General features: G+C 31.8%; 2 protein-coding genes across 2 annotated transcripts; one reads left to right on the forward strand and one right to left on the reverse strand.

Annotated features, from left to right (window-relative positions):
* Positions 1–2,104: 2,104 nt before the first annotated feature.
* LOC141672441 (receptor like protein 27-like) lies at positions 2,105–3,415 on the reverse strand. Its single transcript, XM_074479045.1, has one exon. It carries the CDS (start codon positions 3,346–3,348, stop codon positions 2,266–2,268), a length of 1,083 nt encoding a protein of 360 aa, XP_074335146.1. The 5' UTR covers positions 3,349–3,415; the 3' UTR covers positions 2,105–2,265.
* A 3,881-nt stretch (positions 3,416–7,296) lies between these two features.
* On the forward strand, positions 7,297–8,678 carry LOC141675119 (GDSL esterase/lipase At4g10955-like). Its single transcript, XM_074481837.1, has 2 exons — positions 7,297–7,454; positions 7,589–8,678. The coding sequence occupies exons 1-2, from the start codon at positions 7,393–7,395 to the stop codon at positions 8,544–8,546; spliced, it is 1,020 nt and encodes a 339-aa protein (XP_074337938.1). The 5' UTR covers positions 7,297–7,392; the 3' UTR covers positions 8,547–8,678.
* Positions 8,679–16,339: the final 7,661 nt, after the last annotated feature.

Here is a 16,339-nt window from a genome sequence, read left to right on the forward strand (position 1 = left end):
TCCAAATTATATTTACAAATTATAATACACGAATGTTATATTAAATTTTTTATTTTAATATTTAATGTTTAACCATCAACTATATATATTATATTTGATAATTATTTAAATCAAAGACAAAAAATTTTAATATACGTAAAAATGATTAAAAATTATATGCTTAATGAAAAACACATTAATTTCATTTATTAAGATATACAACATCATTAACATTCATTAATTAATCAATCAAAAATTAATTTAAAATCCAATAAATTTAATATAATAATATGAAAACGATAATTTTATATTAAACTGAATTTGTATTAGTGAATAGTAACGATGCAAATTTAGATCGATAAAATTTGAATCAATATTTGGATCATTGTTGAAGGATAATTTGAGATAATATATCCCACATTTTTTGGATCACTCTTAGAACAGTCAACTCCAACAGTTTTGATCCAAAAATTCAAATTTGGATTATGAACTGATCCAAACTCTGATCCAAATTTCCGCCAAACTCTAACAGCGTGATCCAAATTATCTACATGTTATAATACACAAATATTATATTAAACTCTTTATTTTTAAATTTAATGTTTAACCATTATCAACTATTTATATTATATTTGATAAATTATTTAAATCAAGGATAACATTTTTTAATATACGTAAAAATAATTAAATATTATATGTTTAATTAACGAAAAACACGTTCATTTCATTAATTAAGATATAAAATACCATTTACATTCATTAATTAATCACAAATTAATTTTAATCTAATAAATTTAAATATATTAATAAGAAAACTATTATTTAATATTAAACTAAATTTGGATTAATGAATAGTGGTGATCCAAATTTGAATTTTCACTAATCCAAATTTAGATTACTATTTAGATCATTGTTGGAGAAGAATTTATGATAATCTGACACAAATTCGGATATTTATATTACAGTAGTGATTATAAATATTTTACATGAATGCATGTGACCACTTAGTAGACATGCCCCATTTGCATATACGACCTTTTTATAATTTTTTTAACCCAATTGTAGTAAAATAATGCATGTATCTAACTTAACATGAAATGAGGTTTTTAAGTGAAATTCTGAGAGCAAGTTTCATGTTATAATTATGTCATTTCAAAATTTTAAATCAAATGCTAAAAGTTTCAATTTCAAAAGGGTTCTTGTATGCAAGAATGGATATATGTATGCATGATTCTAAATTTAAAATGAATGATACATTTATACATCATTAAGTAATCATAAATGATGCATAATGATAAAATTTAAATAATATTTAGTAAAAAAAAATAAAAATGAGTTAAATTTGAAATTATTTGATTTCAAAATCCAATTAGCATCTTGAAGTTCTATTTAATATAGAAAAATATTTTTTAATACCAAATTATAATAATAACTATAACCATTTTACATTTAGTACGGTACTTGCTATAACAAATAATTTTGCAGATATATACTATACAGCATAAAGAAGAGGGGCTTTAGTTGCATGAAATCACAAAGCGCTTTTTGAAAGAACTGAATACATGCATGAATGACAACGAAACATCTGAGTTAACAATTTTGTTGAGAAGACTTGTTTACAGGTTGATCATCCGTAGCTTTACTTTTTCATTTGGTAACTAGTTTATAACCCGTGCTATGTATACGGGATCTCAAAAATTATTTAATAAAATAAATAAATAAATTTATAATTCAAATTGAATAATATGATTATGATAGATTAAATTATCTATATAATAAGTGTATTGCATCTACATATTATGATAAATTTATTTAAGAACTACTTTCGTTACATATGTTATTTTTATGTTATATATTTTATGAGATTATTTCTATAAATAGATTTATTAAAATTTAAACATTACTTCAAATTTATATTAAAAACTTACCATAAGTAAAACAATTCATATTTAAAATTGTATTGCAAAGTTTCTATAATTAAAATGGGTCATAATAAGTTGATCCATGAATCTTTTATAAATTTAATATTGATACCAAACCTAAAAATGGATAGTCCACTCGTCAAATTAAAGTTAAAAATCATATCCGAACCAAAATATAGATTTCAAACAATTTATAATATATAGATTTTCAAGAACCAAATAATTATACACTCGGAGCACTTTGTTGCTAGCTTGCTCCCGTATATAATGCCGAGTACTATTAACCCACTTACAAATTCAATTGACACAATGATCACATCAACCACATTCAAGAATGAATCAGAATCATCGTCTTCTTTAGAGCTTAACGGTGGTGAAGGTGTTGGCTGTTCTCCACACTTTTTGGATAGAGGTGATCCACATAATGCCATGTTTCCTTTGTACAGTCGTTCTGAAATAAATTAAACTGTTTCCCTTGTGGTATAGGTCCAGTAAGATGGTTAAAAGACGCGTCGAATATTTCAAGGAATCCCAGACCTGCTAACTGTGGAGGAATTTTACCTGTGAGATTGTTTTTGGAAATATCAAATGACTCTAGAGCAGTGACGTTTCCTGTGACTGTTGGGATAGAACCACTGAGAAAATTGTTTGAAAGATTGAGGGAGTGAAGATTCTTAAAGTTTTCTATGGAGTTTGGAATTTTTCCAGTGAATTTGTTGCTGGAGAGATCAACAAATGTAATCAGGCTAGAGACCTTCTCATACAATAACGTGGTACCTTTGTTTGTGATTGTAATATCGTAGTCTTGAGAGAGTATCCAACCCCCAATTAATGGCAGGATTATGGTATTCATATATTCCAGCTTGTCTACCTTAAATTTCATGGCATCACAATTCTTGAAGTGTTCAAGTGGCAAATCTCCTGCAAAAGAATTGTTGTAGAGGTCGATGATTCGCAACTTTGGAAACTCTGAATTGGTGGTATAATTCTGTATTGCACCATGGAACAGGTTGGATCGCAATATTAGGACCTGCAGTTCTGGAAGAGTTCCAAGCCACAAAGGAAATGAATCATCAATTTGATTCTCTCCCAGATTAAGAACTTCAAGCACGGTGCAGTTTGCTAATGATCTTGGTAGTTTTCCCTGGAATTGATTTTCTCTTAAATCCACTTTCTTCAGTCTTGAACTCATTTCAGGTATGCTCCCTTTAAAGTTGTTCCTTTTCAGATCCAGTATCATCAAGTCATTGCTGAAGTTTCCTAGACATGAAGGAATCTTGCCAACGAAGTTGTTGTCACTCAGTTCTAACACAACGAGGGATTTCACATTGCAGATTTCCATCATGTTATTCCAAAGGGACAACAAACTTAAACGAGTCCATGGTAGAACACCTGGATTATGCTCAAATCCTGTTATTTGGTTCCCTCCAAGCCAAACCGAATCCATTCTGGTATTAGGCCTTGAATTTGATTATCATCAAGGAATAGATCCTCCGGTTCATCTTGAAACTGAAGGAAATTTGGGAACTTCCTCATTTTGCAATTACTTAAAGCCAAATACTTGAATTGTGGATTAAATATCAAAGTCATCATTCAACCTTATATCAGTCACTACAAGAAAACAAGGTTAAATACAACCGATTAAATACAACGGGGGTCAAATTCAACCCCTTTCGGTTGAATTTAAGGGGTGCGGCTAAATTCAACCGTATGCGGTCGTATTTAATTACCATCGTATTTATGCGGTCGAATTTAGCAACAAATGTGACCGTATGCGGTTGAATTTAGCCGTACTCCTAAATTCAACCGCATTCGGTCGAATTTAGCCTTACCAAAAAAATGGGTATACGGTTGAATTTAGCAGTACTTCTGAATTCAACCGCATTCGGTCGAATTTAGCCTTTCCAAAAAAAAAGAGGGAAATTTTCCCGCCAGCGTTTTTTTTGACACTCCTAAATTCAACCGTTTTCGGTCGAATTTGATATTTTGAAATGACGGGAAATTTTCTGAACTTTTAAAACATTAGTTGCAAAAGTGGGGGAAATTTCCCGCTTTTTTAAAAATTGTAATTTTAGTAGAAATCAATTGTATTTATTTATTATGAATGCATTCGGTAATATTAATTATTTTCGGAATTTAATTTTTTTAAAATAAATTATTTAAGTAACTTATTAACTTTGTACAAGTTATTTGCGAACCGAGCTGTTCACGAAACAAATATTAAGATTTATACATATTTTAGTGATATGATGTAAATTTTAGAAAAAAAATAACGTATTTGGTTTGCTATTTTAACAGTCAATCAGTAGTTTGACCACTACTTTTTGCTAGTGCTTAGTCCCAAACTAATTTTTTGTTTTTTTAAAAAAATATTTATGAATAGTCTAACCGTAAGGATGTCAAGATCTATATATTTTAGTGATATGATAAAATTTTTAGAAAAAAATAAATGTATTTGGTTTGCTATTTTAACAGTTAACTAGTAGTTTGACCAGTTATCCTTACTAGTGTTTAGTCCCGTACCGATGTTTCGATTTTTTAAAAAATGTTTATGAATCATCCAACCGTAAGGATGTCAAGATATATATATTTTAATGATATGATAAAAAATTTAGAAAAAAATAAATGTATTTGGTTTGTTATTTTAACAGTCGACTAGTAGTTTGACCAGTTATTCTTACTAGTGTTTAGTCCCGTACCGATGTTTCGATTTTTTACAAAATGTTTATGAATGATCCAACCGTAAGGATGTCAAGATCTATATATTTTAGTGATATGATAAAATTTTTAGAAAAAAATAAATGTATTTGGTTTGTTATTTTAACAGTCAACTAGTAGTTTGACCAATATTTCTTACTAGTGTTTAGTCTCATACCGATGTTTCGATTTTTTACAAAAAATTTATGTATGATCCAACCGTAAGGATGTCAAGATCTTTATATTTTAATGATATGATAAAAAATTTAGAAAAAAATAAATGTATTTGGTTTGTTATTTTAACAGTCAACTAATAGTTTGACCAATACTTCTTACTAGTGTTTAGTCTCGTACCGATGTTTCGATTTTTTTACAAAATGTTTATGAATGATCCAACCGTAAGGATGTCAAGATCTATATATTTTAGTGATATGATAAAATTTTTAGAAAAAAATAAATGTATTTGGTTTGTTATTTTAACATTCAACTAATAGTTTGACCAATACTTCTTACTAGTGTTTAGTCTCATACCGATGTTTCCATTTTTTACAAAATGTTTATGTATGATCTAACCGTAAGGATGTCAATATCTATATATTTTAGTGATATGAGAAAATTTTTAGAAAAAAATAAATGTATTTGGTTTGTTATTTTAACATTCAACTAGTAGTTTGACCAATACTTCTTACTAGTGTTTAGTCTCATACCGATGTTTCGATTTTTTATAAAATGTTTATGTATGATCCAACCGTAAGGATGTCAAGATCTATATATTTTAGTGATATGATAAAATTTTTAGAAAAAAATAAATGTATTTGGTTTGTTATTTTAATAGTCAACTAGTAGTTTGACAAATACTTCTTACTAGTGTTTAGTTTCATACCGATGTTTCGATTTTTTACAAAATGTTTATGTATGATCCAACTGTAAGGATGTCAAGATCTATATATTTTAATGATATGATAAAATTTTTAGAAAAAAATAAATGTATTTGGTTTGTTATTTTAACAGTTAACTAGTAGTTTGACCAGTTATTCTTACTAGTGTTTAGTCCCGTACCGATGTTTCGATTTTTTAAAAACTGTTTATGAATGACCCAACCGTAAAGACGTCAAGATTTATATAATTTATTGATATGATAATTTTTTTAGAGAAAAATAAATATATTTTAATCATTAGATCTCGATAATTTTAACAAATAAAGTATAATTAAGTATAATTCTAAATTTCACCGTACACTCTTGTTAATGGAATTTATCATAAAATCGATCAATTTTTTTTAATAAAATAATGAGTTGTCAAAATAAATTATAAAATTATAATCTTTTATGAAAAAGATTAACAAATTACAATATTTTTTTAGAAATAAATTATAATCCTAAATTATACCGCAAACTATTTTCGGTGGTTTATATGTTAAATCAACCAAAATCTTCATTTCATTTGTTTAGTACAATAACTAGTTGTTAAATATATATTCTAATATTTATAATAATATATTATTTTATAATCAAATGATTAAATAATCATAGTATTATAATTTTAATTTTCATAATGTAAAACTAAGTGAAACAAATATAAATTGACACTCCTAAATACAACCCATGACAGTTAAATTTAATGTCATGTCAGCGATCCGCGTGATTTAGATCCAACGCACCAAATTCAACCACTTAAAAAATAATCTAAAGGTTGATTTTGCATTTTATAAAATAGTGTTTACTGATCTATAAAGTAAACACTATTTCTTTGTCTTTCAGTTGTAATAATCTAGATTAATCTCTTGTATTCTCTTAAGAAAGAAGCTGAGTTCTTTATCAACAAAGAACCCAGAAATTTTGTAGCAAGACATTCTTAATTTTAATATAAAATTAAGTGAGTTTTGTAAGATTTGTGTTCACTGTTTTATTAACATTATTTTTGTGTTAACACATTTTACTACAAGATTTAGATCACTTTGTTTACCAACCATAAACATTCAAGAAAAGGCATAAAAACAAGAAAACACATTCACCCCCCTCTGTGTGTGATTCATTACCTAACAAGTGGACTTGCTAGGTAGGACATTGTTGGACTTATAAGGCATCTAGTAGGACATTGTTGGACTTGCTCTAAACCACACCCTCTGAGCCCAAGAGATGACAGAAAGAATAAGTTGTTTAGCGAAGCAGGTACCATAGATGTAATGTTCACCACACTTGTTTCCTTGGAGCTTCCAGGATAGGATCTTCGGATAAGCAGAAGGCGCATGAGAGGCTGTTTTCAAGATTTCAAACCCTTGTTTGAACTGCAACAAGGCCATTCTCTCCTCTACGTGGCAAAGCGGCTGCATGGAAGGATTTGATTTTGTACTACCAACTAATCTAGAATGAAAAAAAACAGAGTAAAAAGATAAAATGCAGTATGGAAACAGTGTACAAAGATAATGACACCATAATACCTTAAAATACTAGTTGACTGCATAAAGACAGACTTGGCTTGTATTAGATGTTACACATTGTATTAAGCAGTCAAGCAGCCGGAGGGGAAATTGTACACAAGTCGTCGGAAAGAAAAGGTGGATGTGGAAAAAAAGGTGGAAAGAAAATACAATGAAATATTGGAGAAACTTCCGCAATGATTTATTGCGGAAAGTTTGAACGGCCCAGATTAATTAGTTTCACAGTCACATACTTTCTTTCCTTTGTTCTTTCTTTCTTCCAATATTTTTTCTTATAAAAGCATTTATGCTTTGTAATTGAGAAGAAAGGGAAACAAGCGGAAGAGGAGGAAAAAAGGACCTGGTTTGGTTACAATGGCATCCTGGAAAGATAAGTTCAAATATTCAGTACCTGTACACTTAAGTGCAACCAACTGGTAGATCAAATTAACCCAAAAATATTATTCTACATCATTCTTGCACTGTGTTTTAGTTATAGAATGTTCACATCTGATTAATTTGTAACTTACATTACATGTACTAACAAAAGGTTGCATGTACAAATTTGAAGGGATAACACACAGCACAGAAGATCCATTGCTGCAAGCTTAGTTCAAGGCGTCTACGTTCTGGAAGAAGATCGTCAACACAATCGAAAAGGCCATTATGCTCTAGCACCTCCATGGTGGAGTTCTTTCAATTTCCAATCACAGCCCCAAGTGCTCATAGATGACTCCGATTCCTCGATATTCGGAGCTATCTACAAGTTTGAATCCCCCCTGAACACATCATCATGCAAATACGTGCTTGCATTTCGAGGTACAGTAATCAAATGGAGCACAATAAAACAAGATATTAAACTGGATTTGCACTACGTATTTTCTCAGCATAAACTTCAAAACAGTTCCCGAGTTGCAAAGGCCTTGAGAGTTGTGAAAATACTAGTTGATCAAGTTGGTGCTGCAAATGTATGGCTAGCAGGACATTCTTTAGGCTCACTTATTGCACTATTAGTTGGACGAAACATGGTAAAAATGGGATTTCTCCTGGAAACATATCTTTTCAATCCGCCATTCAGTTCACTATCAATACCTCTGGAGCTACTAATCAAGAACAAGATATTAAAGTTCGGGGCTCGACTTATTGGGGATGTAATCAGGGCAGGATTATCATTAGGCCTAATAGGCCACCAGGCATCGCAAGTCGATAACCCGTTTATCAAGCTTTCGGGGTGGACTCCGTACCTGTTTGTGAATCCAAAGGATCCAATTTGTTCCCAGTATGTTGCTTACTTTGAGCAAAGAAAGGCAATGGTGAGTATAGGTGCTTCTACAGTTGGAAATATGGGAACACAAGTCTCTGTGATGAGTATTGTTGCATCACGTTCACTAGCTACAGAACCATATCATCTGCTTCCAACTGCTTATCTTGTGACAAATTTGAACAAGACAAAGACTAAGAAATCCCATAAATTGTCGCAGTGGTGGTCCGAGAGTTTTACTGGGGAGCTTGAGTTACACAATTTCTAGCTCACTGTAATATAATTTGTTACAATGCTTTCTTTGTTTTTCTTTTCTTCAATCAGTAGTTGCAATGTTGTGTACTTTTTTAGTAAATCATTACCATGTTCATATGTTTAATTAAACCGACATTTGTTATTACTTTTTTTATGTTATACATGCGGTTTTTCTAATGAGAATAAGTAATCAGGAGGTAGAACTAAAAAATATTTCGAGAGAGTGTGAATAAAATTGCATTGTACAGGGTCTATTTTCTTATAAAATGTCAGGTATGTAATGAAACACAGAACAGGTTAACTTAATTAATTTGTGATAGTGTTTGCTTATTTAGAACAAGAAAGATATATAAATTTGTAAAGATAAAATACTAATGCAGAACACATAAATCAAATATTAAAAATTCACTTGATTTATTAAAATCAAATTTGTTTTGTTACAAATTTGTGTTCTTTAAATTAAGAAATTAGCTACAAGAGAGCGAATACAAGATTTTTCCTATATCTCTTTGTTATATTTTAAACAAAGGACACTTGACATGCTTTATAAATTATAGATCAACATGCACGGTATTACAAAACTTGCATTAAAATAGAATAACACAGTTTTTAAATCTACTTTGTATATTTTCCATTTCCAGTGTTAGCAAATTTGTGAGATTTAATAGTTCTGTGACCCTCTTTTGACCAATGAATCTTGTTCCTTGATCTTGTATTCTTCAAACTGTATTTGTAGTCTTTCCAATTCAGTGATAGAATTGTTTGTTGACTGATAATCTTAAATCTTCAATTTGTCTGCATTCTGAATTATGAGATAGTTTGTCGAAATCTCTTTTGTTCTGTAGAGATGTCACATACCGATAAGTAAAATGACTTATCGTTATCTTGAGTTCTCTACATGTCTTAATGACTTATTAAGGTCTCCGGTTCTCTACATGTCGAATGACTTGCTGATATCTCTAGTTTTCTACATAGACTTTTGACTTGTCGATATCTCTAGTTCTCTGCATGAAGATTTGACTTATCGAAATCTCTAGATCTCTATATGAAGAAATGTCTTGTTGATATCTCCAGTTCTCTACATGAACTTTTTGACTTGTCAATATCTGAGATCTCTACATGCATATTGACTTATCGATATTTCTTGTGACTTCTCTACAAGTCATTTTGGACTTCTCGACATACTTCTCGATACTCATTGATCTGTGACTTGTAGAATTTGACTTCGAACATTTTTCCTAAAATATTATTATTCAAATCCAAACTGCTACACTTCTCTCTGAGGCATGATAAGGATTTGATTTTCTTTCAGAGTTTATTCCTTAGTTTGAAGGCTGTTCATAGAAAAATCCTCTAGTAATACAATTACAGAATACAAAATTAGATTATCATACAACTTATCTTTAGCGTTGTCAAGATGACTTAGTCTTGTTATGTACATGTATGTCTTGCACAATAATCTCCCTCAATTTGTGAGAAGATTACTTGGCACAAATTCATGCCTGATAACAAGATTAACCTCAGGCTAAAATTAAATAAAATGAGAAAGACAAATTTACAAAGTACAACTCTTATACATTCTTGCAGTTACTTTTTGAATTGAGTTATATGACTATCTGAACTTCTCATAGTTTGGATGTTCTCTAATAAGATCTTTGAGTCTAACTAAAATCTCAAGTTCTTCAATAATTTATGTTCCTCTTAGAGCTTTACCTAATTTGAGCCATTTATCCAAGAGTAACTGTCAATGTAATTAATTTTGTACCTTGATAACTTATGAGTCTTTATTTGCAGAAATACACCATTAGGATACACCCTGCTCAATCATTTGGATTTCAGTTCACTTGACCTTTGCTCAAACATCTCAATCTCCTGAGCATATTTTCTTTCAATCATCTCCCTTTCAGCCTTTTTCCTTGCATGTCTTATATTTCTTTCTCTCAATCTCCCAACCAACTCAGCCTTCCTCATCCTTGTAAAAGAATCCCTTGCATTCATCAAACTTATCATCCTCTCAAGTTTTGCAGTTGTATAATTCTCAATAACTTTTGTATTCAATAAGTTAAATGTGCCATTTTAGAAGTAGATCCTGACTTCTCCTAAAGAGACAACAGACTTTGACTATTTCTTCAGCTAGCTGTTTGTCATAGTCATCATCTAAAATATTTTTAAAAATTGGTAGAAAGTAATCCTGATTAAAGAAATCCCAAAGTGCACCAGTTTCAACTTGAATTTTCATTGGCTTTCTTCATGTAGACTTGAAATGAGTTTTAGTGGGAGGCTTGAATGAAGGTGGTTTGGAAATTTTCTTTAGAAAGGTTTGGCTTGCCGTGATAGTGAATTTGAGTTAAGAATTTACAGTTTGTTTATACAGGTACTTGGGCTAATGGGTTTGGATAGTTTGAGATTGTGTTTAGCTAGGTGTTTATGTTTTTGGATTGGTAGGGTTTTGGATATTTGGGTTGTTGGCGACTTTCTGGTTTCTCTCCCATATCCTCCATCTCTCTTCTTTTTCTTGCTATCCTCCTTTCCCTTCTTTTCTGTCTTCCATTTCTTCTTCTCATCCACATGACTACCACTGCCTTTTCTAGATTGACTTAGATTTGAGCTAGAAGATTTATGTTCATCTTTCTTCTGCTCATCATCATCCAAGTTATCTTTTTTATTAATTTGTGTTCTTGGTAGCATGGCTTCTGTATTCTTCAAATATTTGAAAAGAATCTTTATCATCTCAACATCTTCATGAGTTTTATTTTTCTTTGTCTTCAAGTCTGTCTCCAAGATCGTCATCAACTTTTTATTCCCCATTACATACGATTTGGGTAGCTGGAAGTGCTTGCATCTTCTTGTGTTGGGACAGATGTAGGCCACTTCCTTACTTGGCTGTAGATAGGCTTTAGAAAAGCAGCTATTTTTCCATTTTTAAGCTCATACAACATGAGAGTGTCCTCTGGACTCATAACTTTGACTTTTTTGATAAAAATGTCCAGCTCTGATGCCCATCTTGATTTTAGGAAAGAAAGGGACACCTGCATACACCTGTACACTCCTGAATCATTGACATTCACAACTACCCTCTTTTCTTTTAAGTTCTGTCTTGTCACCAACACCACCCTCAGAAAATTTATATTTTTGTCCATAGCCTTTTTGTATGAAAAATGATTGAAGTTGAGGGATACTCTCAATACTTCTAGAAACTCAGCAAACTCCTTGTCAAAGCAAGGGCCTTCAGCTGCCATCTTGAGTATTTCAAGGTCAATATCATCTTTATTTTTACTTAATTGTTGGCTGTATTTTAGCTTAAGCTCCATCATCTCCCCCTTAGGCTTGGTAGTAGGCAAAGTTGAAGGTTGAGGGATCTGGGCCCTTACTGATTGAGGTGATTTATGAAGGGCCATAATCAAAACACCCATAATAGCTCCAAATGACACAATAATCTGCATCTGAAGATACTTATGGGAGTCTATTAAGGACTTGATGTCCTGTTATTGACTTTGGATAAGGGAAGTAAGTTGAGAGACTTGACTGGTTAGAGAAGCATTTGAAGTTGGAGTTTTGTGACTTGATGTTGAACAGATTGGATTTGCAAATTTGTTGAAGTAGAAGGAGCTGTCTGTGAGCTTGTGGAGAGAGAAGCACCAAAAGTGTTTTGCACTGCAGTTCTAATTTCCTCCATCATTAAAGCTAAAGGTTCATATCTGGCCTTGTGAAACTGCTCCAACTTGACCTTTGTGTTATTGTTGCTTAATATTTGTAGTTGAACAACTTCATGCATGGTCAGAAATGATAGCTTGAGATTTTTGATACTTGTCTCTACACCAGTTAAGCTAAATGTGGCCATTTTCTCAACAAACTTATTGAACTTGTTCTTGATCTTAATCTGAGATGACACCAGCTGATCAATTCTGTCACTTACAAGCTTCTTCACTTTTTCTTGATGACCATCCAGAGTTTTCTCCAATGCTTTTCCAATAAAATAGAAAGCTTTCAGTTGTGCTTTATAAACTTTTGTGATGACATCATACACCTCTTATGGAGTGAGGACCTTGGCATTACTTCCCAAAATGGTGACATATACTTCCCTGAATCTAGCAAAGGCCTCATCCATGTCTATGCTGAAGTCCTTGGACAACCATGCATCCACATTCCTATCCTGCTCAGCTTCATATATAATTTTGGCCTGTTGATCTTCAACATGTTCCTTGTATGACAACAAAATTTCTTGATAGTCTTGATTAGACATGTCAGTTGTGAGGAGCTGTTGGGTTATATTTTTCCAGGTCTGCAAGCTGGTCCACTAGTAGATCATTAATGGTGATGGGTTGAGCTTGAACATCTTGCAGCCATTAAGAGGTGCGAAGGTTGTGTTGGAGTGGATGGTTGGTTGGGATTTGTTGAGGTTTGAGTGGAAATGGATGGCATGGTGGGTGATGTAACTCCTGTGACTGGTGTTACAGTTTGACTCACTGTAGAAACTATGGTTTTGATAGTTTGTTGTCCACTTGATAAGTGAATCTTCATTGGAATTGGAGGGGAGTTGTGTAATAACCCCAAAATTTTGAACTTTTTGTAACCCTTATGAATAGTGTTTTTACTGATATTGCTGAATAAGAAAACTGTTCATGCCACACTATGTAGGGTTTCTTTTATTGATATTCTGAGATTTTATTAGTACTCTATATGGTATATAAGTGTATGTAAAGATCGTTAGAATCCAATTCCGAACACTTTGATTTTTCCCGGAAATCCACTAGATACGGAAAGAATTGAGTATAAGGTAACAAGATAAAAATGATTTAAATTAAAGGATTATAAGAAAGGATCATAAAAGGATTATAATGTATTGAGAAAGGTTAAGGAAACCCAAGTAATAAGATCCCGGGTATGATCCCTCAAACGAGAAACGAGAACGAAAGTTAAGCGAATCGTATAACAGATCAGCGGTCATTAGGCAAATAATTAGGAAGTTAATCAAGGAGGTTAGGGTTGATGAGGTCATCCACCCAATAAGAAGAGGGCAAGTAAGGGATGATGACATCACAAGGTGACATAAGCATGACATAGGGGGGAAGGAGGTGTGGATGAATGATAACCACACAAAGTTCAAGGTTAAAAAGGTAACTAACCAAAACAAATCAAAAGAAAATCAACCAAGCTAGGCAAAACAAATCAAAAACACAAAATCATTTCATTCTTCAACATTGCTCTCGGCTTTTTCTCATTTGAAGGAGAAGAATTTTCAAAATTCAAGTTCCAAGCTTCCTAAATTGGTAAGATAATTATCTAGTACTCCTTATGCATAGTTATGGCTATTCTATAAGTTTAAGCCTCCAAATCATTCACAATCTTCTCCAAGAAATCAATGAAGAAGATAATGAATAGTGATTTCAAGATTTTTAACTTGATTTTTCTTATTTTTCCTTTAAGATCCAAGCATCCCTAAGACATCTCAAGGCTTCTTAAGGCTTCCTAGCTACTCTAATCACTTCAAGGAAGGTATAACATCTCCAAACCCTAGCTTTACTTGTATATTAGGATAATTTTGATTGTTATGGTAAAAGAGTAGCTTGATGCATGTTGGTTTAGAGTTTGGGTTGGAATGGTAGTGAATTGAATGTTGAAATCTTTTTGATTGGTTAAAGGACTTAAGTATAGTTTAAATTCAAGTTTAAGAATAAGTATAAATTGTTAATGTTGAGTTGATTGGGGCTGTTATGATGTAGTGTGGATGGATGTTGGTTGTATGAATAAATTGGGATTGATTGGTGGTTGAATTGGAATGGTATAAAATTGGGAAATCGCGTAAACATTGTCGTCGTAATGTCCGATTTACTTTAGACTGCTTTTGTTCATAACATTAGGACCCGAGAACTCCCTGCTAGGTTTTGACCATTGCCATGTTTAGATAGTTCATGTTACGAGCTTCGTTTTGATATGTGGTTCGTTTGATTCTGATGTACGGTTTAGGAGAAACGGCCGTTTTAAGTAACGACGTTTCACGAACGAATCATTACCCCTCGCCTTACTTTGAAACCTTGGTTAAAGACCTTAAATGACTAATTAGAGTATGAAACAATTATGTTAAGTGTGTTAGGCAGTTGGTAAGACACTCGCGAAAGAATCGCCTTAAAACTCGTAATGGTTAATTTATTAAAAATGGTGGAGCCGAGGGTACTCGAGCGACTTAAGAGAATCATTAAGCGCAAAGCGAGCGTTAGAGTCTAAATTGGTTAAAGTATAGATTTACAAGTGACTTTGGTTTAATTCCAACTTATATGTTGTTTATAGGTTACCAGACTCATCCCAAGCCATTTATAACCCCCAGTCGCTCATGCAAGTTTTCTACCCGTATAAACTGTTGTTGTGATGTATATGTGTATATGCATGATCTTGTGATAAATGCATATTTGTTATTAGCAAATTCTTGCGATATATTGGAGCATGTGATATGGTATATATGCATGCCTGTTTCGTATTCTTGATTTACATATCTGTTGGTTCAAATGCTTATTAGTTGCATAATACCTATGCTAGAGATAAGCAGTAGTGGCGTATACCCTTAGTATAGGGGACCCAAAGGCGAACATTTTCTAAACCGGGAGTCGATGCTTCCTAGTATATTATATATATATATATATATATATATATATATATATATTTGTCGACAAGTAAAGAATGAACGGCTGATATTTGCTTGTAGAGAAGTCACATAACCTATAGAGAACTCATGTCGAGATATCCATTTCTTGACTCTTATCGAGAACTAGATAGTGACTTATCGAGATGTTGTACAAATACCCAGTTTGTCCTTATTGACTAAATATTTTCAATTTATATTGAAAAAATTAACATAAAATTAGAATTATTTTATATCAAAAGTATTTAACTGAAATTATTTACTGAATTAAATAGTTTCAGTTCTGAGTTATTGATAAGTCTGCTATTTGAACTTATAGATAACTCCATACTGATAAGTATATCGAAATCTTTACAAAGCTTGTCGATAAGTCATAAAATGACTTATCAAGATGTCCATCGAGAAGTTATAAGGGAGAATTTTTGATAACTCTATTGAGAAGTCACAAAATAACATATCGACAAGTCATTTTGACTTATCGAGAACTCATATCTTTATATACTTTTGATCTACCTTGTATATGTCTTACATTAATTTCATATATTAATGACATGAACCAACAGTGAGACAGTTGCTCTCAGAATTAGAAAATTCCAAGTTGAGATTTTATTTTTGAGAAACAAATATACAGGTAGATCTGAAATATTTATAGATCATATTCCAGTTAATTCCTAATTAAATTAAATTAATTTTGATTTATTAGGAATTAATCTGCTACAACATGTTATCTGAGTTTTTGCCTTTAGGATGAAGAATTTAGCATACCAATCTTATTTAGAAGTCTAGTGAAAGTTTCTTCATCCAAAGGTTTAGTGAAAATGTCAGCTAACTGTTTTTCTCTTGGAACAAAAATAAACTCAGTAGTACCATTTACAGCATATTCTCTAATAAAATGGTACCTTACCTCAATGTGCTTAGTTCTAGATTGATTAACTGGACTAGCAACACTGGATATTGTACTAGTATGGTCATACATGATTGAAATCTTTTGTAACACTAGACCATAATCCATTAGTTGATTTCTAATCCAAAGCACTTAAGCACATCAACTTCCTGCTGCTATATATTCAGCTTCAGCTATAGAATTTGATACAGATTGTTGTTTCTTACTATACCAAGACACAAGCCTTTGACCAAGGAATTGACAGCTTCCACTTGTACTTTTTCTG

The sequence above is a fragment of the Apium graveolens genome, chromosome 7, assembly GCF_009905375.1.
Source record: "Apium graveolens cultivar Ventura chromosome 7, ASM990537v1, whole genome shotgun sequence".
In the NCBI taxonomy this organism is placed as follows: Eukaryota; Viridiplantae; Streptophyta; class Magnoliopsida; order Apiales; family Apiaceae; genus Apium; species Apium graveolens.

What these genes read in the sequence shown, in the direction of transcription:
- LOC141672441 (XM_074479045.1), bottom strand. Translation starts at nt 3,348, where the DNA reads ATGGATTCGGTTTGGCTTGGAGGGAACCAAATAACAGGATTTGAGCAT.
- LOC141675119 (XM_074481837.1), top strand. Translation starts at nt 7,393, where the DNA reads ATGGCATCCTGGAAAGATAAGTTCAAATATTCAGTACCTGTACACTTA. An exon ending in CACTTAAGTGCAACCAACTG is followed by an intron (nt 7,455 to 7,588) that starts GTAGATCAAATT and finishes ACAAATTTGAAG; the next exon opens with GGATAACACACAGCACAGAA.